Raw genomic sequence first — 19,793 nt, 5'->3', positions numbered from 1 at the left:
CAGAGAATAGAGGCAAGAGATACGGTGCCGCATGCAGATTAGAGATATAAGGATTGCTTTAGAAAGGCTCACCTGGAGACCTGGCTGAAAGAGGGAAAGAGAATAGGAAGATGAGGAGGAGACAAAGCAAAGGAGACACAAAGCATGACTATCAGTGACCGGAATATATCAATGAGGCATCCAATTTTTAAAGGAATAGTTCTACATTTTCAAGAATATGCCTTATACGCCCGGTAAGCTTAGCATTAAGTCTGGAAACGGGAGGAAACATGTCTTATATACTGTAATGTAGGTGCATTGAAGCGACTATGCACTTTTTAAATGGAGGTCGGACAATTAAAAAGACTTATTGCCTACCAACTAGTCAACTTATCTTCAGCCTTGCCTTGTTTCTAGGAAAACCGAAGCATATTTCCCCCAAGCTGTTTTGATAAAGCATTAACATCACCTCTGTATCATTTCCAAACAGCAAACTCCAGGGTTATGCATTAAAGCCAATGTGGAAGTGCCAAAAACTGCAGTTACGCCATTTGAGGCTGTGCCCTAAAGGAAGCAATTTCTATTAGATCTCCATGTAAAATGGCCAACTTTACAGCAGATATAACATGTTGAAGCACGGTACGAAAACATTTTTGATCTCGATAGCTGACTTTCTAATTCATGACATCTACATCTAATGGAATTTTTTATATAACTCATCTCATTAGGTCTTACATGTATGCATTACTAGAGGCGTTTCTGCTTTGAGTTACAGCTGGGGCCGCCTCAGGTTGCTAATAGTTTGCTGTCTGCGCTGTTGTGTGACACGGCCCTATCTCAATATCACTGTTGATGCCCATTTTATGATTGTGTCCGGAACAGTGGCGAGCCGTCAGGGCCCTCTAGGCCCTCTGTGAGGGCCTAAGATATTCTACAAAATAATATTTAAAAACATTAAAAAATATATATATATTTTTGCATTATATTAGTTTTAACCAAAAATAACTTGATTTAATTGTATTTAAAATAACATTTCCAAAGAAATAAATCCTTCGAATCTGCCCATTCAGTTTATGTTGGAATGTGAAGGGTTAAATGAAAGAAGCTCGTCTCTGCGAGTTACTGTGAAGAGAGGAGCTGTTGGACGTCCAGGCAGTCCAGCTATGAATTCACACAGGGCCCAGCTATAGTAACTGAACGAGAGAGTAATGTCAAATGACAGTACAATTGACCAATCATATCTTCCCTCTAAATGGGTGGGTGTTATTATCGCGGACTTTATGATCAATTCCGCCTGCTGTGAAACTTTTCTTGTTTCCATAGCAACAACAACTTTCTGTCAACAGCGTTAACTCGCCTTCAAAATAAAAGCATGCCAAATTACACTTAAGACATACAACTGCAACGAAAGTAACAAACACAATGCAATATCCTTTTCAATTTCAAATATCACAAATAGGGTTATTTACAGGTGTTGTTTTGTATGGTAGAGGGTCGCTTTCATTGATGCGTTTTGCACCCCGGGCCGTTGTTTTGATATTCCGCTGAAGTATACGCTGTGACGTAATAACTCGAGGGAAGGGGTTGGGGTCAGAGGGCCTAGGTATAAAAGTTACGGCTCGCCACTGGTCCGGAAGGTACACGAAGGCCTCACGGCAAAGATGGCGAGAGGCCCACGTTTTGCTTCACTACAGCATGTCCATGGGTGACGTCACAGAGACCATATTTGTATTATATAAAGTGTTTATTGCTTGATGAAGTTTGTGTTTTAAGTCGAATAGACTCTATTGCCCCTTGTGGCAAACAACAACTTCAACGGTTCTCAACAAAGCTTAAGTAACATGCGTTGGATGATAGCCTGGCTTCATCCAACGGTAGCTAATCCCACCTACGTTGGTTGCATCTTAGTGAAACCTCTAAGGCTCAAGAATTAACACGTTTCCTTTAGTTTGTTTAATCTGTACCAAACCATGTTTAAAAATACAATTCACACATCCCAAAATGCTGTGCTATTCCTTTAAAAATAAGAGAAAGATTTACAATTTGAAAGAAAACAGGGTCAAAAGAGAAACCAGGCGTTAGACAGAAACAGAAATGCAGACAAAAAAAAACTTCCACAAAAGTCAATTTAAGGAAGGATAACAATAATGTGGAGTTTGAGATTTTGCATCCCTTTCCAAGTCCCCTTTGCTCACCTGGAGATCTTGCTGCAAAGGGTAAAGAAAAAAGGAAAAGGTGAAATAAGTGCAGAAGTTTTACGTTTCTTTGTTCGATGGGTAAGTGATGAGATGATGGGTGAGTACAGCAGGCGGAGAAAGGAAAAGGTCAAACAAAACAAGAAGAAATACACGTTTGACGATGACTTGGCAGAGAAGGCGGACTGACAAAGAAACAGGAGGGTAGGACGGATCAGAAAACTGACAAGAGAACAAAACAGAAACTGCAAATGCTCGTCCGCTGGTAAAGCTTTTCATTGTTTCTGTCGGTCGAGCACTCTTTGTGCGGCGAGCGGACGGCACTTGTTTTTCTGCTGTTAATTTGTACCATTTGTAACAATGAGAGATGGACACAGAAACGACGAAGTGACGGAGGAGATACTGTTGTATCTCTCCAGGGATTCATTTTTGTCTCACCTGGAGATACTGCTGTAAAAGAGGGAAGAGGAAACAACACAAGAGGGAGGAGGGGAGAAATAAGCAGTAGACATATTGAGTTTCATGTGTAAATGAAAAAATAAAATGTATGAGCACACAGACAGAAAACGTGTTGATAAGTTTGACCTGGCTCACCTGGAGACCTCGGCCCTGGGAGATTAAACACAATCACAAAGGGAAAAAACAAAAAGAGCGCAGAGTTGCATTAATTAGTTCTGGATTGATGGATATTACGTTCAGAAAAGGTATTAATTAAATGGTGGGAACGGAAAGAGCTGAGGAAAAAAAGATACAATTAGGAATCACCATAAATTCTCAAATATTTGCCTTTTTCATGTATCCCTAATGTGGAGAGCAGATAACTAGTATCCTCTTTTACAAGATATTTGTATGGAAACCGTATTACGTAGAAGCCGGAAGTAAAAACACTTCTTTAAGATTGAAGGGTTCCTATTATGCTCCTTTTCAGATTCATTTTTGTATATTGTGCCTCTGCTGTGACATGTTGACATGCTTTAATGTTCAAAGAGGTCTTTATTTTTCTAATACTGTGCCCAGTCTGCTCTGATTGGTTAGCTGGCCGGCTCTGTTGTGAGTGGTCAACCGCTCAGAGATTTCCCGCCCCTTAGCCTATCACGTACAATATGTTGGAGCACTAGTTTAAGCCTTTAAAATAATGTCTATCATTGTGTTGTGTATTTATGTCTGTCCATACTAATACTTGTTATTGGGCATATCTGTCTCTTAGAAAAACAAGAACTCAATGGCACGGTTTAGATTAAAGTATAACTATATGTAGCGGCCAAAATCCTATAGAACTAAAACAGCCGCTGAGGCACTAGTTAGCGGATCTTACGCAGAGCAATGATCATCCAAGTCCAGACAAGCACCTCCATTTGTGCATTATATTCCAATAACAAAGTACAACAGGTTTCCTATATCTCTTTTCCTTAAGCCTTTCCTATGGCTTTCCTTTGTGTAGCTTGAAACACCCTGGTAAAAAAACCGTTTGCCTACTAGTGCTCTGCCTCCCACCTCCACCTGTCTCCAATATATACAATTACACCAGGTGATCTAATCACCCAGTGCCCAAACATGCCTTCAAAATAAAAGCATAGCAACCACTTATGACACTAACTAAGAATACATTTACAATAAACAGCAAGTAAATAAATGTTAAACTATTACATAATATAAATAGATATATAGCTCCAACGCTATATATGATCATATTTTGGTCAGGCACCTTTCTCTTTTTGCAACTTTTATTAATTATTGAAACCATTAGCTTTTTATCCCAACAACAAAAAAAGACACACTACAAGGAATTTTGGCATTACTGTAAAAGGCTTCTTGCACGTAATAATTTATTTTTCCTGGAAGGCATTTGTTGTCAAACTTCAAGTTGAAAGGTTGTATTTCAGTAGAGTGATATTAAGAAACTAAAGTCACATAGACCAACATATATAATGGAAATTATGAATATGTTGTACTGGTTAAATATATTGTGTAAATGTCACCAGTTCTGGCTTTTGTTTGAGAATGTATGGTGTAAATTAAAAACATAGAAAGGTTGTTAAAGGAAAGAAGATCATGAATTGAAACTAGACAATGAATGATCCTTTACAGACAAAATACATTTACAAATGGTTGTTGTTGATATCAGTAGATACAGCAACCCATGAGATTCACAGTCGCTGTTGAGAGTACCCTGAGTGAATGTCCTCTAGTTCTCACCTGGAGAGCGAGCATTGTGGATGCCTCCATTGTGGTTCTCACTGATGGAGAAGTCCAGAGACGTCCGGGCTTTAGGAGCATACTCTTTCCTCGGTTTGACAGAAGTATCCTTTATCCTGCAGTAAAGTAAAAAACAGAGAATCCATCAAGCCACTAATGATAGATAGACATGAACCACAGCGTGTTTCTGGGGCAATGTGGCATTTGAAAATACTGGGTGTAAATTGTCGTGTCAAGTTATCCTATAATCATTTAAACATATAGTGTTATACTCAGATTGCCTTTTACTCGGTTAAATTATGTTTTTCGTCTTGTATGTGTTTAACAGAGACATATGTTAAGGATTTACACTTCAGGAGGGCAAAAGGAAGTGTGAAAGGGGGATATGAAAATGGTTAAGGACGAGGGGGTTTAGGGTTAAATGGTGGGGATGTTTAGATAATGCCTAAGGGAAATGTTGGCTATTCTCTCTTTCTGGGTGCAAAGCCATTTTATCCTTAGAGGATAAAGTTGCTCTGTTCCTGCATTTGATTTGAGATCCACTTCACTTGTATATTGACTTTCGACACAGGAAGTACTAACCGCTCGTCGATCTTGCTGGAGAGCTGTGTGAGGATCTCAGCGGCGCGGCTGTGGTACTCCACCTGAGCGTGCACCAGAGCAGCCAGCTGGCTCACCTGCTCGATCTGTGAGAGAGGAGCACTGTCACACACTGACGCCATGACACCTGGCACACATCACCTGTGAGGAGGCTAGTTGAACGAGCTCCCCATTGATCAGGAAATCAGAGAGTCTGCACACACTCAGCTGTTTCCACTGCATCTTGGCTTTAAATAAAAATAAACTCTTCTGCACGTAGCACCTAGAAAGGATTTGGCTTTAAGTGAAGCTATTGCAGTAGCACTTAATCTGGTTGGGTTTATAGATAGGTAACGTACCTGCAGGTTTCTTGCTTTAGAGTTTGTTCCCTCATGGTTGAATGCACTTATTGTTATTCACTTTGAACACTTTTGGATTGATGAATGTAAGGTAATGATTGTTTCTGAGCCCTTGACTCACATTTCCTATAACGCAGATAAATACAAATAATGTGTTCTTAGAGAATTAACAGCAAAAACACACAGGGCAAACTGGTAAGTGGTTAATGATTATTTCATGTCTATACACTGAACATCTATTGCATGACTCGTTACTCAAACTGCGCTTTCTTTCATTTTGCTGGGTTTCTTTTGAGAAGTTTTTCATTGTCTGTTGCAAGACAGACGGCGGCATATTCTGTAACACCCCCCCCCCCCCCCCCCCACCCTGAGGCTGAGTTGTGATTTTGGGTTGTATAATCAACATGTCATTGATTGATTGACTGTTACTAACACATACTGGCTGGAAGTTGTCAGTTAACAGCCGCTGTTGTGAAGTATTTGGTAGCATCGCGAACTGTGTCAGTAGATGATATTTCCACAGGAATTGTATATGTATTTCAGTGTGGACGAGAAGACCCTTTAATGTTTATGAACAAAGGCAATCTGCAATTCAATGACAACTGGACAGAACTTGATCTACAGAGGAAGATGCGTAATATGATAGAAAGCTCCAGAAAACCAACTCATCGACCCTGTGGTGAGATTTAATTGTACATATATAGGATAAACTAATATTTCTTAAAGTAGTAGCAGAAGAATTTGAAGAATTGTAATGGTTTTAGGGACAAATAACTCTCACATTGCCTTAAAGACAATGACTGGCTTTGTTACGTTGTTATTCTATGTGTATATATGGAGGTGTGTGGTGCAGTGGATTGTGCGTTGGTGTTCGGATCAGGGGGCACAGGTTCAAACCCCACTGCAGTCAGCATGTCGTTGCTGCAGTGGGGTTTTTGCTCCTTTGGGGATTGTCCACAGTATTGAGTATGTTAGTCGCTTTGGATAAAAGCGTCTAACAAGTAACATGTAATATAAAATGTCATCATGCAGCAAAGGGAAATAATGGAGCCATTTTAAAAATTGGTAATAAATGCTGCCACAGCAACAAAACAAAGTGTAGATAGCACAGTATATATCATACAGACTAACCAACAGGTAGAGTAAGTCTGAGGGAAAGGGACAGGTGATGAAAACATCTTACGTCGCTCTCTATCAGGTTGAACATGCTCTGCTCAGCGATCTCCTTGGAGTCGTCAAATTTCTCTAGGGCCTGTTTGAGCTCGTCGTCTGTGCATTTGCCCTGGCGCTTCTTCTTATAGTCAAAGTCCAGACGACGACCCTCCATCTTCTTCAGGTGATGCTGCAAATGGAGGAGAGTAAGGAAATACATATGAGTCACACATCAAGAGATTTCTGAGGTAACTGCTTGTTTTTGCATCCGTACCTGAATCTCCTTCAGATCCTTTTCGTGGAGGTTCTGCATCGGATCGATGAAGTTCTGCTTGACCTCTATGTCCAGAGCGTCCTTCACCTCCCCAAGCTCACGCATGGCTTCCCCAGCTTCAATCAGAGCACCGCCTGAAAAGTAAAGACTCATTTAGACACTGACACAGAACACATATATATTACATTCACTCTCTCATTCGAATCCACAGACAACTTTGAAGCAGGTATTTCTCTTTCATGCCACCGCTGGTGAACTAAATAACAACTTCATGCAGAACAATAGGCTCATGCATATTTAATAACTTTGTTAGGAGTCCTTGAGGTAACAAAGTGATGCCACTTTGTTCTAGTGAAGCTAAACAAAGAGTGCTATTCTCTCTGCGAGGAGCTTTCATGTGCTGCTGCTCACCGAAGTTAGACTCCTCTCCGAGCTCCCGGCCAAACCGCTGCATGGACTCTCCCAGGATGGCCTCGGTCTGCGTGTAGCCCGGACCCTTCTCCTGTCCCCGCATACGGGACATGGAGTTTATCATGCTCATCTTGGCTCTGGTGGCTGTGAGGAAAGAGCACTAATGAAACCAAACACCACTGCTACCAGATTTAAGATTCAAAGGCTCATAAGAGCTACAGTGCAGTTGTTGGAAATGAAAATCATTTAATATACTTGAGACCATAAGAAATACTATTATAATATACAGGTGCAAATAAAATGCAGCAATAAGTAAGCTATGTACATGTCAGACAGAATAAGTTAAAACAGAACATTGAGGCTATGTTTTAAAACGATGCCTAAAAAGTAAAATATTCAAAATGTTTGAAGTTATTTCTTAATCTGACTGCGCTGTGTTTTGATCCATACGGATAATGTATGTGATGGGACACCTCGTGTAGCATAATGTCTGAACATATTTAGTTTGTTGACACAGTTTAAAAGGCTATTGATCATCCAGAGGAAACCTTTTACATCAACTCTGTCTGATCACACTCATTGATGCCAAACAAGTTAAGCTGCTCTGTATCAAACCTCGAACCTGACGTAGACTATAAATGAATATGTGAATACCATAGGTGAATATAAGTGAATATAAAACTAACTTCATCCTGGTGGTTCTCTGTGTGTGCAGAGGCTGCAATTCCCTCTGACACCTTTACTTAACTGTGCCTGACTCAGCCTTTTCCCTCTGCCTCAGGCTTTCTTTTTGCATGCTGTGCTGTTAAATTACCACAAAGCTTAAGTAGTGAAAGATGTGTTCAATCTGTAAATCACACCTGCTGAGCTGAATCACACGGGTCCAAAAATATCTTGTTTTCAATTAAATTAAATGATTATATGACAGTTAAAACAGTCCTCAAATCTGTGTGTCGGCGTAAATGGTACATGGTGTATTTTGGGAATGTTTTTTAGATCTTCTTTTATTACCATATTAATTACTTTTAGGAGAATAGCCTAACGTCTGACACAATAATTCACAGTGTCATCCTGCCTGTCATCACCTGGGTTCGGCTGCAGATACTCAGTAGTCTTAGTCATGATGTCCAGCACTGCCCGAGCGGTGGTGTCCATTTTCTGTAAAGCAGAATGTAAAACAACATGTAGAGACAGAGACAAGCTGCAGCAGTAACAGTTGTCTAAAAAGAAGGTGGTAGAAACACAAACAGGTAATGGCTGAAAGCATTGTGGGAGAATAGAGACAAATTCCTTTATGCATGTAGCAGTGAGAGAAACACCAGATAAGAGAAGGTGTTGTTTTGTTCTGAAGTGTGAGAGAGGCGGGCAAAGCGAGAGCTGCCTGTGATGTTCTTGTTTAGTGCGTAGAGACTCGAGTGCTCCCAGCAGCTCTGCAACACTCGGCCTCTCTATCTGCAGCACCCTGCAACCACTGAGATACACACGCAGCATCACGTATAACCATACAGTCCGTGGTTAAGCACACATGCACTGACATGATGCATGATATCAACCAGTCATTATCAACATTAATTACACTGTAATCTGAGTTTTTTTTAATTTGAACTGTATCGTCATACTATATCTTAGATATTTTATTTAAGTGTATTTGAAGTGTACTAAGTTTTATGTTCTTAACCTGTATTTAAATCAGGCTTTGTAATTATTTGAGTGACCGAGATCATGTAAGTGTATTTCAAGTGTACTATGTATTAATTTATTAAGCTGTACTTAAATCAGGTTTTTAAATGTTTTGACTGATAGAGATCATGCAATGTTATTATTTGTTTATTGATTATTATGAACCTGCCTGAGGACCACAGATGGAAATGAGCTATAATCTATAATCTGGCATATTGCATCTCTTCTCTTTGCTGAGATTAATGTATTTGTATGCATGGTCCTTCTATAAATAAATACATATATATATTTGTGGTGATGCTCAAAATACACAAGTACTCACATTTACACATAAATAAAGATAATATGGCTCAGAAATTGATTTGATTTGATGTGGGCCATCAATGTGTGCGAGCATTCACTGTTGACTCCCTATTAAGAGCAACAACATGTGTGCAATTTATAAATATTTTAGATTTACTAAAACTGTGCTGAGAAATCTTTCTGATGGTTCTTTGCGTTTGATCTACTAATAACTTGTAAGCAGTTTTCCAACATGACAGCAAGTGATAAACACAAGTCCAACAAGATTTTAAAGATCTTTCTTGAAAACTAATAACAAGACAAAGCGTGAGTTTTCTTTCCTAAGCGATAATGCAAAGATTTCAGACTTGCCTTCTCCATTTCAGTGAAGTCGTCATCGAGCTTCGTTCCTTCTGCCCCTCCAACTTTCTCACTCACTTTCTGCAAAACAGAACAAACACGTTTGTTAGAAAAGCTTGAATCCGCTTGACAAAATGATGATGGGAAAATATGAAACACTGCAAACTCCAGAAAGGTCAATCCATTTCTGCAATGCTCAAAACTGAAATGAAGTCGTGCCAAAGTATCATCAAAAGAACTTCATCTTAAATATCACACATACTCTGCAGAGATCCAACAAATAAAGAAAATCCCTTTGATCAGAAATTGTACGATTCCTTTCTGAGACTGTGTCTGTTCAAATGGAAATGCTTATATAATTATATTATGTACGCACACTGGACTGTAGCCTGACACACGGGTTTATGAGATAATAAGGAACTAATCAGATGTTGCCCTTTATTAAATGACATGCTAAGTGACTCGACACAAGAAAGTGGTTTCCCCCGTCAGCATGTGCAGAGTGAATCAGTGTGTGAGCAGCAGGTCACAGGCTCTCTACTAAGATACTGTCCGACAACACACACACACATATCAGCCTGACCTTGTGCTTCATAGAGCAGAAACCCATTTCATTTATGATTATACTTTGATGTGAGCCTCACCTCTCACTGCATCAACACCGGTGCTCGCAGATAAAACAACGCAAGTGTCACTTCACATCAGTGTTAATGATCTTAAGGAGGTTTGAACGGACAAGTGTGTGTGTGTGTGTGTGTGTGTGTGTGTGTGTGTGTGTGTGTGTGTGTGTGTGTGTGTGTGTGTGTGTGTGTGTGTGTGTGTGTGTGTGTGTGTGTGTGTGTGTGTGTGTGTGTGTGTGTGTGTGTGTAGAACTGCCACACTATTATTATAGCAGAATATATTTATGTCAAAGGTAGAGAGCCCTTACTATTAAACAAACACTGTCTTCTTGTCTTGCTCAAATGTCATGTCAAGTTCTGGGCGGTACAGACACATATTGAATGTTTTTATCTAAGAATGGTGCATTTGAATTGTTTTTAGACGACTGAAAATTTAGATATAAGGTTCAGTATTAAAGAAAGTCAAAATAGAGATGTTTGTATAGCAGAAATATGCTTTCACTTCTTATTCATCCTGTGGAGCCTCAGATAAACTCCTCATGGATATATTCAGGATTCAAAGGCATATTCACAATAGTGCATATACCTCAATGGTGCAACTAAAAATGTAAAGTAGTAAAATAAACTGTGCATATATAAATTAAAATAGGATAAATCAAAAACTGGTTTGTCAACAGATTATGTGCTATAAATAAATGGGATATTACAACCTCATGACCTGTGTGATGAAACCCCCCGAGCCTGGTGTTTTTTTATATATTTGTACCAACATATTTGTGTACACACACACACACACACACACACACACACACACACACACACACACACACACACACACACACACACACACACACACACACACACCCCCCCTCAGTCTAGACTCGACAGGCAGTGTCCGACCTCAGGCAGGACAGGGTCACGCTCAGCAATGCAGAGATTCTCCATCACTGCCGCAGCAGAGGAAGAGATGGAGAATGGGCAGCAACAGGCTGAGAGCGCTGGCTCTTATAGCTTCAGACATGGCACAAGTCCACGTGCGCAGATATATAAACATAACTCCTGTGGGCTCCTGTCCTCCCCTTGTCTTTCTCTGGCTTGTAATATTTGCAGATGTGCCACCGTGCTACTCCACTCTGTGATGTAACCAGATGGCTTGAGGGAACAGAAATCTGACACAACCAGGTCAGACAAGCCCCTCAGAGGGTGGGCTGCAGGGAGGGGAAACTTTCACGGAACGTCACGACGCGTGACTAAAGGATCCATGAAAGCTAAGGTCACTGTGAAGTCTTTCCTCGAGTAAAAACAATGACAAATCACATTGTGCTGTTTTTATATCTTTCGTCTTTTCCCGGGATGTCCTTTTCTTCTATTGTCAAACTATTAAAACATCCTGAAATAGGGAGGAAGATTAAGCGAGTTAAAGAATAGCGGGGGCAGAGCGTGATTGGTGACAGAGTGAGTGCGGGGGTTATGTTATAAGAAATAAGCCACACAAGTTTATGCAGCGTAAGACTTTCTGAGGATTGGTGCTCTACAGTATGACTCATCCGAGCAAAAAGTGTCTTCTTATCCCACTTGTGAAACAGCTCAATTTACTGACAGGAATGCAACACACACACACACACACACACACACACACACACACACACACACACACACACACACACACACACACACACACACACACACACACACACACACACACACACACACACACACACACACACACACACACACACACACACACACACACACACACACACACACACACACACACACACACACACACACACACACACACACACACAGAGTCCTGCAGCGACAAACACTTCCTGTCAGTCGCTTCAGCGCATCAATACAATGTCTTCAAACCATCCTTGAGCTTGTTGCCATGGAGACAGCTACCTGGATTATCAGGTGCTGTGTTTTTTTGTCGTGTGTGTGTGTGTGTGCATCCTTTTCTTCTGTCAAACCTGATGCTCACAGACCACAAAGACACACGAGCTGTTACATACTGTATAGAGGTGTTCGTATCAGATGTTTGGCTGCAAAATAACACGGCGTATCGTCAACGTGTGACACGGTCCGTGTTCATCGCGTGTGAGATGCATCTGTGGCACCACAAGACAAACATAGTGACACTTCTGGTGTTCATCCAAGCCGTCTAATCACATACTGAACTGCATCACACCTGGGAAACCATGTGACTGCGGTTACATGTGCATTACCACTTAGTCTGATCCATATACGTGATGTGAATGTACAGACTGCTGCTCTGGATAGAAACTGGTGAATACATTTCACATTGACACACAGGCTCCATGAATCATCTGCGCTGATGTATTGACGGAGAGAAGGAGAACATCAAAGAGAGGTTTCTTTTTTCTTCTTTAGCCCTTATTAGTATTTTTTTTTCTTTCAACAGCATGAACCAGTGAGTCATGGCTGTGCCTAATGACACAGCCACTATTTTTGGTGCTGCTGGAGGATATTAGCAATTATTATTTTCCCTACAGAGAGAATTAGTCCGATGTTCTGACCCAAGATGGTGATTAATGTTTCACACCAGGTTGAACAGAAAGAAAAAAGCTTGCAAATGACTGACATTTATATAACAACTATTACATGTATGCAGGGAGCAGAGTAGGTTTACTTGGCTTTGCATCCAACATCGTACATTAAGCTGTTAATTGATGTCTGTAACTCGAAAGAAACTGGTGTCTAAATCTCTCAATGTTATCAGGAATTAAAAAATAAATGGTGTATCTGCCCCTTGAGAAGGATCTGGGTTCTTTCTGTGGCCGTGCATCACCCTGTCATCAAAGTTGAATTAAAATTAGCCAGTAGTTTGACTGTAATAATGGTGATAAACAAACTGAACTGGAAACAGGTTGTTACAAATCAGGGCTGCGTTTAGCCATCATGATGTTTTCAATTCATCTTAAAACATGTTGTCAATTACGCTTGGAATCCTGGAAAAATAAAATAAAAATGTCATACAGCACATCGTTTGATTTAATCTACCAAGTATCCAGAAACCAAATATATTGAGTTTATAATCACATTTGACAAATACATACTAGAAATCCTCATTATTGGAAAGCTAGAACTGGGAAGAATGACTAAAACCATTAATTAAATACCAAAACCGCTAAAATCACATTTCCAACCAACCACCATTACATTTTATTTTATTATAACAATAAGCAGTATAAATGATCAAGCATGTTACCTCCTCCAAAATTCTTCTTGCCCACTCAGCCCACATGGACAGAGGAAGATGGAAGCATAAGCAGAAAACCTGAGCTAGTTGCCAGACATTTTCCGACTGAACTCGACCACATATTGTTCCTCACACAGCTTCACATTTCCGCCTCTGAATTATGGCCTATTTTGGGAAGGAAACAGCCCCGTTAAGCACTTTCGATAATTACCCCATGAACACCCACATGCATCAAGTGAGTGGCGCAGGAAGACTCACTTCACACAGTATTCAAACCTCTGAATTCAGCCATATTTATCTGTGCCTCTCTGTGTGTCCCACATCTCTGAATCCCTTAGCTTAGAGAAGGGAGTCGAGGGAGTCAGTCACTTATTTCTTAAGCTAAATGGATGAAAAACAACTCAGTCAAGCGGTGCCTGTGGGGAGACGGGTATATCCAGGCAGGGGAAGAGCAACTGAATGAATAAAAATGGGCTGTTGGTGGCTGTTTTCAGTAAGTGGAGCAGCACTGCTGTGCATGCCGCTGCCCATGTCTGCTGTCAACGCACGCTCAACCCCAGACACCAGAGAGGAGAGCAAAGGCAGAGCAAGTGTTGTGCTTTCAGTGCTGCAAGCTGAGGAGACGGCAGTGATGAAGAGAGATGCCAAGAAAACGTACACACACACACACACACACACTCGGAGACACTAAAGGACTGTATAGCATGTCACAGCCAATCACAGCGGGACTGATGATTGATCCTCTGCTCGCTGTGAGTTACACACCTCGCCTAACAGCCAAGAAATCTAAACAGCAACGTCACGGTGCTTTTTCACATTACTGATTTGTTTTTTGTCCCCCATTATCTGTCCCCTCATTTCTCCAGCCATCACTCTCTCTCTCTCTCTCTCTCTCTCTCTCTCCGCCCTCCCATTCTCTCCCTCCCTGCAGGGGAAGGACACAACAAGGTGAACGGCACAGCAGTGTGAAGTGAACCTTGAAGGGATGATTAAAATGCGCAGTTGGGAAATAACAGCAGTTGCGTAGATTATATGTAATCTGGGACGTCGCGGGCTGCTACGTCACACACAGAGCACTCGTAGTAGTGAAGGCTCATAAATGGACATGCAGCTGATCCGTGATACTGATAGACAAAGAGGCAATGCAGGGATAAGGTTTCACTGCAGAGCTGGAGCCGTGTGTGAGCCTAACACGCTGCAGCACACTAATTTGATTTCATTTACGGATCCCCCTCAAGAGATTTTAAAATATAATATCTAGTCTGCTTTGAATAATAATTTGTGCTCAATGTGTTTTTTTTCAATAAAAACGCTCAAAGACCTTGTCGAAATATCTACTACCTCGTTATAAAATCCAAAATATATGAACATACAAATATTGTTTATTTCAAAAGTTAAACTACTCAACAAAAAATGTCCCCCCGTTTTAAAACCACTCGTGAGTGCTGGAAAATCACTTGCTTTCAAAATCCTGCTCATCCTCGTCTTGAACTGAGATTTAAGGTAAGCGTAGAGAGTTTTTGTGTCCTACAAAAAACCTTTTTCCGTCAAACTCTGCATTTAATGTACGTCATTCTGCACAATGAAGCTCAAAAAAACAAGTGAAGAGACAACTAGCAAGAAACCCATTTTGACTGGAGGGGAACTTTGACAATGTGCAGGGAGGAAGGAAGCCGAAAGCACTCCCGGTACAAAAGAAGAAAGAAGGAACGAAAGCTGAAACCCAATTAAGTCAGGAGGAAAGATGGAGAAACGAGAATAATCGCAGCTAAAAGTAAATATAAAAAGAGTCTACAGCAATGCTATTGTACAAAAAGGCTCACAAAAACAATGTGAACATTTCAGCTGATGATATGTTAACAACGTTATATATCTTAAATTAGCATATTAACATTTTCTTATCAAAGGAAAGGTCATCGTATTTACAGGAATTTGGAGCTTCAATACAGGGTTATTACAATTAATCCTGAGTGGCATGAATGCCAGAACCGAAGTCCATAGCAATCCATTTAACACAGGTTGATACAGTTCATGTGAGTGTCTGTACAGATTATCCTTGTGATGCTTTCAATGGAACAGAGATATCATGATCAAAGAGGTGGACTGAGCAAATGAATATATAACTCTCATTACACTCAGAAAACCTTGATGACTAGTTCATATGAGGAATAAGATATCTCTCCTTACTCTCGCATTGTCTCTCCAACTGGCCTGCACGTAACCCAAATCAGACCAGATGAAATACTCTAAATGTGGAGAGGAAGTAACCCAGAGATTTTGTTAGAGGCTGCAGCACATCCTCCCCTGTGTGTTTGTTCCAAAATTTCTCTCATGGGCCAGACAGCAGAGTGTCCCGACATGCTCTCAAGGCCGGCATTCAGCATTCAGAGGCTCAGGTGACTAAACAAGGTGTGTTAAAGCGGCCAATCAGCGTCATGTAAGGTCGGCCTTAAAGTGCATTTACTGCTGAGACGGATTCTGTCTGGTCAAGTTTGTCAAGTCATGACTGATCTCAATGGAAACCTAAAAAAAGGTTCAAATTGATTACTCTTTTTCCCTATTTGCTTACACATGGATGAGTCTACAATAACAGTTTTCACCCACATTATAAGCATATACTGTATACCCACATTATAAGCATATATATCCACATTATAAGCATATATATCCACATTACAAGCATATATATCCACATTACAAGCATATATACCCACATTATAAGCATATATATCCACATTACAAGCATATATACCCACATTATAAGCATATATACCCACATTATAAGCATATACTGTATACCCACATTATAAGCATATACTGTATACCCACATTATAAGCATATACTGTATACCCACATTATAAGCATATATATCCACATTATAAGCATATATATCCACATTATAAGCATATATATCCACATTATAAGCATATATATCCACATTACAAGCTTATATATCCACATTATAAGCATATATATCCACATTATAAGCATATACTGTATACCCACATTATAAGCATATACTGTATACCCACATTATAAGCATATATATCCACATTATAAGCATATATATCCACATTATAAGCATATATACCCACATTATAAGCATATATACCCACATTATAAGCATATACTGTATACCCACATTATAAGCATATACTGTATACCCACATTATAAGCATATATATCCACATTATAAGCATATATATCCACATTATAAGCATATATATCCACATTATAAGCTTATATATCCACATTATAAGCATATATATCCACATTATAAGCATATATATCCACATTATAAGCATATATATCCACATTATAAGCATATATACCCACATTATAAGCATATATATCCACATTATAAGCATATATATCCACATTACAAGCTTATATATCCACATTATAAGCATATATATCCACATTATAAGCATATATACCCACATTATAAGCATATATACCCACATTATAAGCATATATATCCACATTACAAGCATATATATCCACATTATAAGCATATATATCCACATTATAAGCTTATATATCCACATTATAAGCATATATATCCACATTATAAGCATATATATCCACATTATAAGCATATATATCCACATTATAAGCATATATATCCACATTATAAGCATATATATCCACATTATAAGCATATATATCCACATTACAAGCTTATATATCCACATTATAAGCATATATATCCACATTACAAGCTTATATATCCACATTATAAGCATATATATCCACATTATAAGCATATATACCCACATTATAAGCATATATACCCACATTATAAGCATATATATCCACATTACAAGCATATATATCCACATTATAAGCATATATATCCACATTATAAGCATATATATCCACATTACAAGCATATATATCCACATTACAAGCATATATATCCACATTACAAGCATATATATCCACATTATAAGCTTATATATCCACATTATAAGCATATATACCCACATTATAAGCATATATATCCACATTATAAGCATACTGTATATATCCACATTATAAGCTTATATATCCACATTATAAGCATATATATCCACATTATAAGCATATATACCCACATTATAAGCATATATATCCACATTATAAGCTTATATACCCACATTATAAGCTTATATATCCACATTATAAGCTTATATATCCACATTATAAGCATATATACCCACATTATAAGCATATATATCCACATTATAAGCATACTGTATATATCCACATTATAAGCTTATATACCCACATTATAAGCATATATACCCACATTATAAGCATATATATCCACATTATAAGCATATATATCCACATTATAAGCATATATACCCACATTATAAGCATATATACCCACATTATAAGCATATATACCCACATTATAAGCATATATATCCACATTATAAGCATATATATCCACATTATAAGCTTATATACCCACATTATAAGCATATATATCCACATTATAAGCTTATATATCCACATTATAAGGGCAGAGGTCAAAAGTTGGTAACCTGTGCAGCTTCGGTACTGATATTATGAACGTTTTGGAAGAATTGGTGAATCTTAAAACCACGATATAACTTACTTTACTTCACTTTGCCTTTATTGAAAAGTACGATTGTAAAACTGATCAAACTACTGATCCATAAAATACCAGCACATTGATCAGTAAGACTATAATATTACAATTCATTTCAACTTCAACACAATTCACAGTCAATGTAATGTTGTTCTAATGTGTGTAAATCTAAACACTTAAATATTAATGATAGATATTTTAAGAAATACTGAAGAGAGCTGAAGGGCGAGAAGATAAGGGAGATTAGAATCAAACCATATGAGGTACAAACAGATGAGATGAATGGTTTTATTTCACATCGTCAGTTAAGAAATGCTTGATTTAAAAAAGCTTTTCAGGTTGAAAGGAATAAAGAAATTCACCATTTCAAAAAATGCACATTTCAATCTCTTGATGTGATTGAGATGAACAGATTGATACAGCTCTCATGTGTAGTGGTATCAATCTATCAATCAATATTAATGGCAAAACAAGTGGGATAAATGTCTTTCGCTTGATGTTCCTTAAAAGAAAAAAAATCTATGTTATTGAAAGACTGCTCTCGACTCTAAGGGTTTCAGCGAACACTGATAGATGTTGTAATTTCTCCTTCTGTCCCGACAACAACAAACCATTAGGAGGTATTGGATCCCACTCTGGTGTGTTGAATCAGCAGAGAACATTCACCTGCAGGCCGACAGTCTTTCCTACAAAGAGCCAATTGAGCACTGCTGGCCCACAGGAGGGTTGGGACAGCAGGGTTTTACACCTGTAAGACACCTTGAGTTAATTCTATTAAACGGCTGAGGAGGAAACCGATCAGAGACGCACTCTGACACGTAACGCGTCTGCTTTTCAAAGGAAGTGCAGGATTAGATTACGCTTCTCACTGCAGAACAGAGTATATGACCAATACTACAGCATCATGCACACCCAGAGTTACGGTTTGGGCTTGTTTCTCATGTTTCTACACTTGTTTTTCTAAATCATGTGCTTTGTCAAACATTAGTGGATTAGTCTTTACAAAAGAAATGCTCTAGGGAGAGACAAACTCTTCAATCAAAAGCTTAACAGTTAAGCATTTGTATCCAAATATTTCTTAACTCTGCAAAGCAATAGTGCTTGTGGTACTGTATCCAACATTTCCTTTACACTCTTTCAATAAACTTAAAGCACTGGAAAGTATAGGATAAAAAAAAAAGTGAGGTTTGTTCAAGGATTTGTAAAACATATTATTAAAATATGTTAAGAAGCAAACAGATGGTTGAGGTTGACCTCAGGTAGTCAGGGTCAGGACGTCCCGTTGGTCGGGGCATAGGAACCAATCAGGTTACATGTATCGTGTGAACATGGACACCTGGCCTGCCAATACTATTCCTCAAATGCATGCAAGGTGGGACATGTGCTAGTTCAACATGGTACGGTATATTCATGATGTACGCATGAATGCAGAGGTCCTTACAAACTGTACATAGTGTTATAATGTTAAAGTCTTTTTTCAATAATCTATTTATTTGTAGCATTCACAACAGTGCTGTTAACATTAGCATCCGTCACATGGCGCCCAATGTGAGGCACAAGGAGTGTGCTGTGCTGCAGCTCCCTCCTCCCTCCCTCCTCCCTCCTCTTCTCATGCTCACTAGTCTAATCCCGGCCGGGCACATGCAGGCCCCTGCTTTAAATACGCCCAGGGTGGAAGAGGCAGATTAAAAATGACAAGAGTGATTAGTGCAGCTATACTCCTCCTCCACCTCCTGACAGCTTTCAAACACCTACCTGCTCCCCACTGTGAAGGTGTCTCCTTACATGTTTCTCCTGCTCATTTACAAAGTTTAAATATATTTCACCCTTTCCTCTCCTTCAAACTCTTCATTTTCACATTTTCTGTTGTGAGAGATGAGGA

At 39.2% G+C, this 19,793-nt stretch overlaps 1 protein-coding gene across 3 annotated transcripts in view; it reads right to left on the bottom strand.

Annotated features, from left to right (window-relative positions):
* The window catches only part of sh3gl2a (SH3 domain containing GRB2 like 2a, endophilin A1), a 42,001-nt gene that overhangs the window by 2,618 nt on the left and 19,590 nt on the right, over positions 1 to 19,793 (bottom strand). Inside the window, exons 2-10 of one of the 3 annotated variants that reach the window (XR_013801773.1) lie at positions 9,480 to 9,548; positions 8,231 to 8,303; positions 7,146 to 7,289; positions 6,735 to 6,868; positions 6,492 to 6,650; positions 4,953 to 5,056; positions 4,371 to 4,486; positions 2,769 to 2,783; positions 73 to 2,624 (exon numbers count right to left, since the gene is read on the bottom strand). Coding sequence is in view for 1 of the 3 variants with exons in the window: in XM_079645319.1 (XP_079501445.1) it covers positions 4,371 to 4,486; positions 4,953 to 5,056; positions 6,492 to 6,650; positions 6,735 to 6,868; positions 7,146 to 7,289; positions 8,231 to 8,303; positions 9,480 to 9,548 (799 nt within the window). In the remaining 2 variants the exon portion in view is untranslated. The remainder of the gene's footprint in view (positions 1 to 72; positions 2,625 to 2,768; positions 2,784 to 4,370; positions 4,487 to 4,952; positions 5,057 to 6,491; positions 6,651 to 6,734; positions 6,869 to 7,145; positions 7,290 to 8,230; positions 8,304 to 9,479; positions 9,549 to 19,793) is intronic. The other 2 variants (XR_013801774.1, XM_079645319.1) reach the window with 2 other exon arrangements.

This window comes from Notothenia rossii (genome assembly GCF_949606895.1).
Source record: "Notothenia rossii genome assembly, chromosome: 1".
NCBI lineage: Eukaryota > Metazoa > Chordata > Actinopteri > Perciformes > Nototheniidae > Notothenia > Notothenia rossii.
Note: the sequence above shows the minus strand (reverse complement) of the source record. Positions and strands in the feature narration are given on the sequence as shown.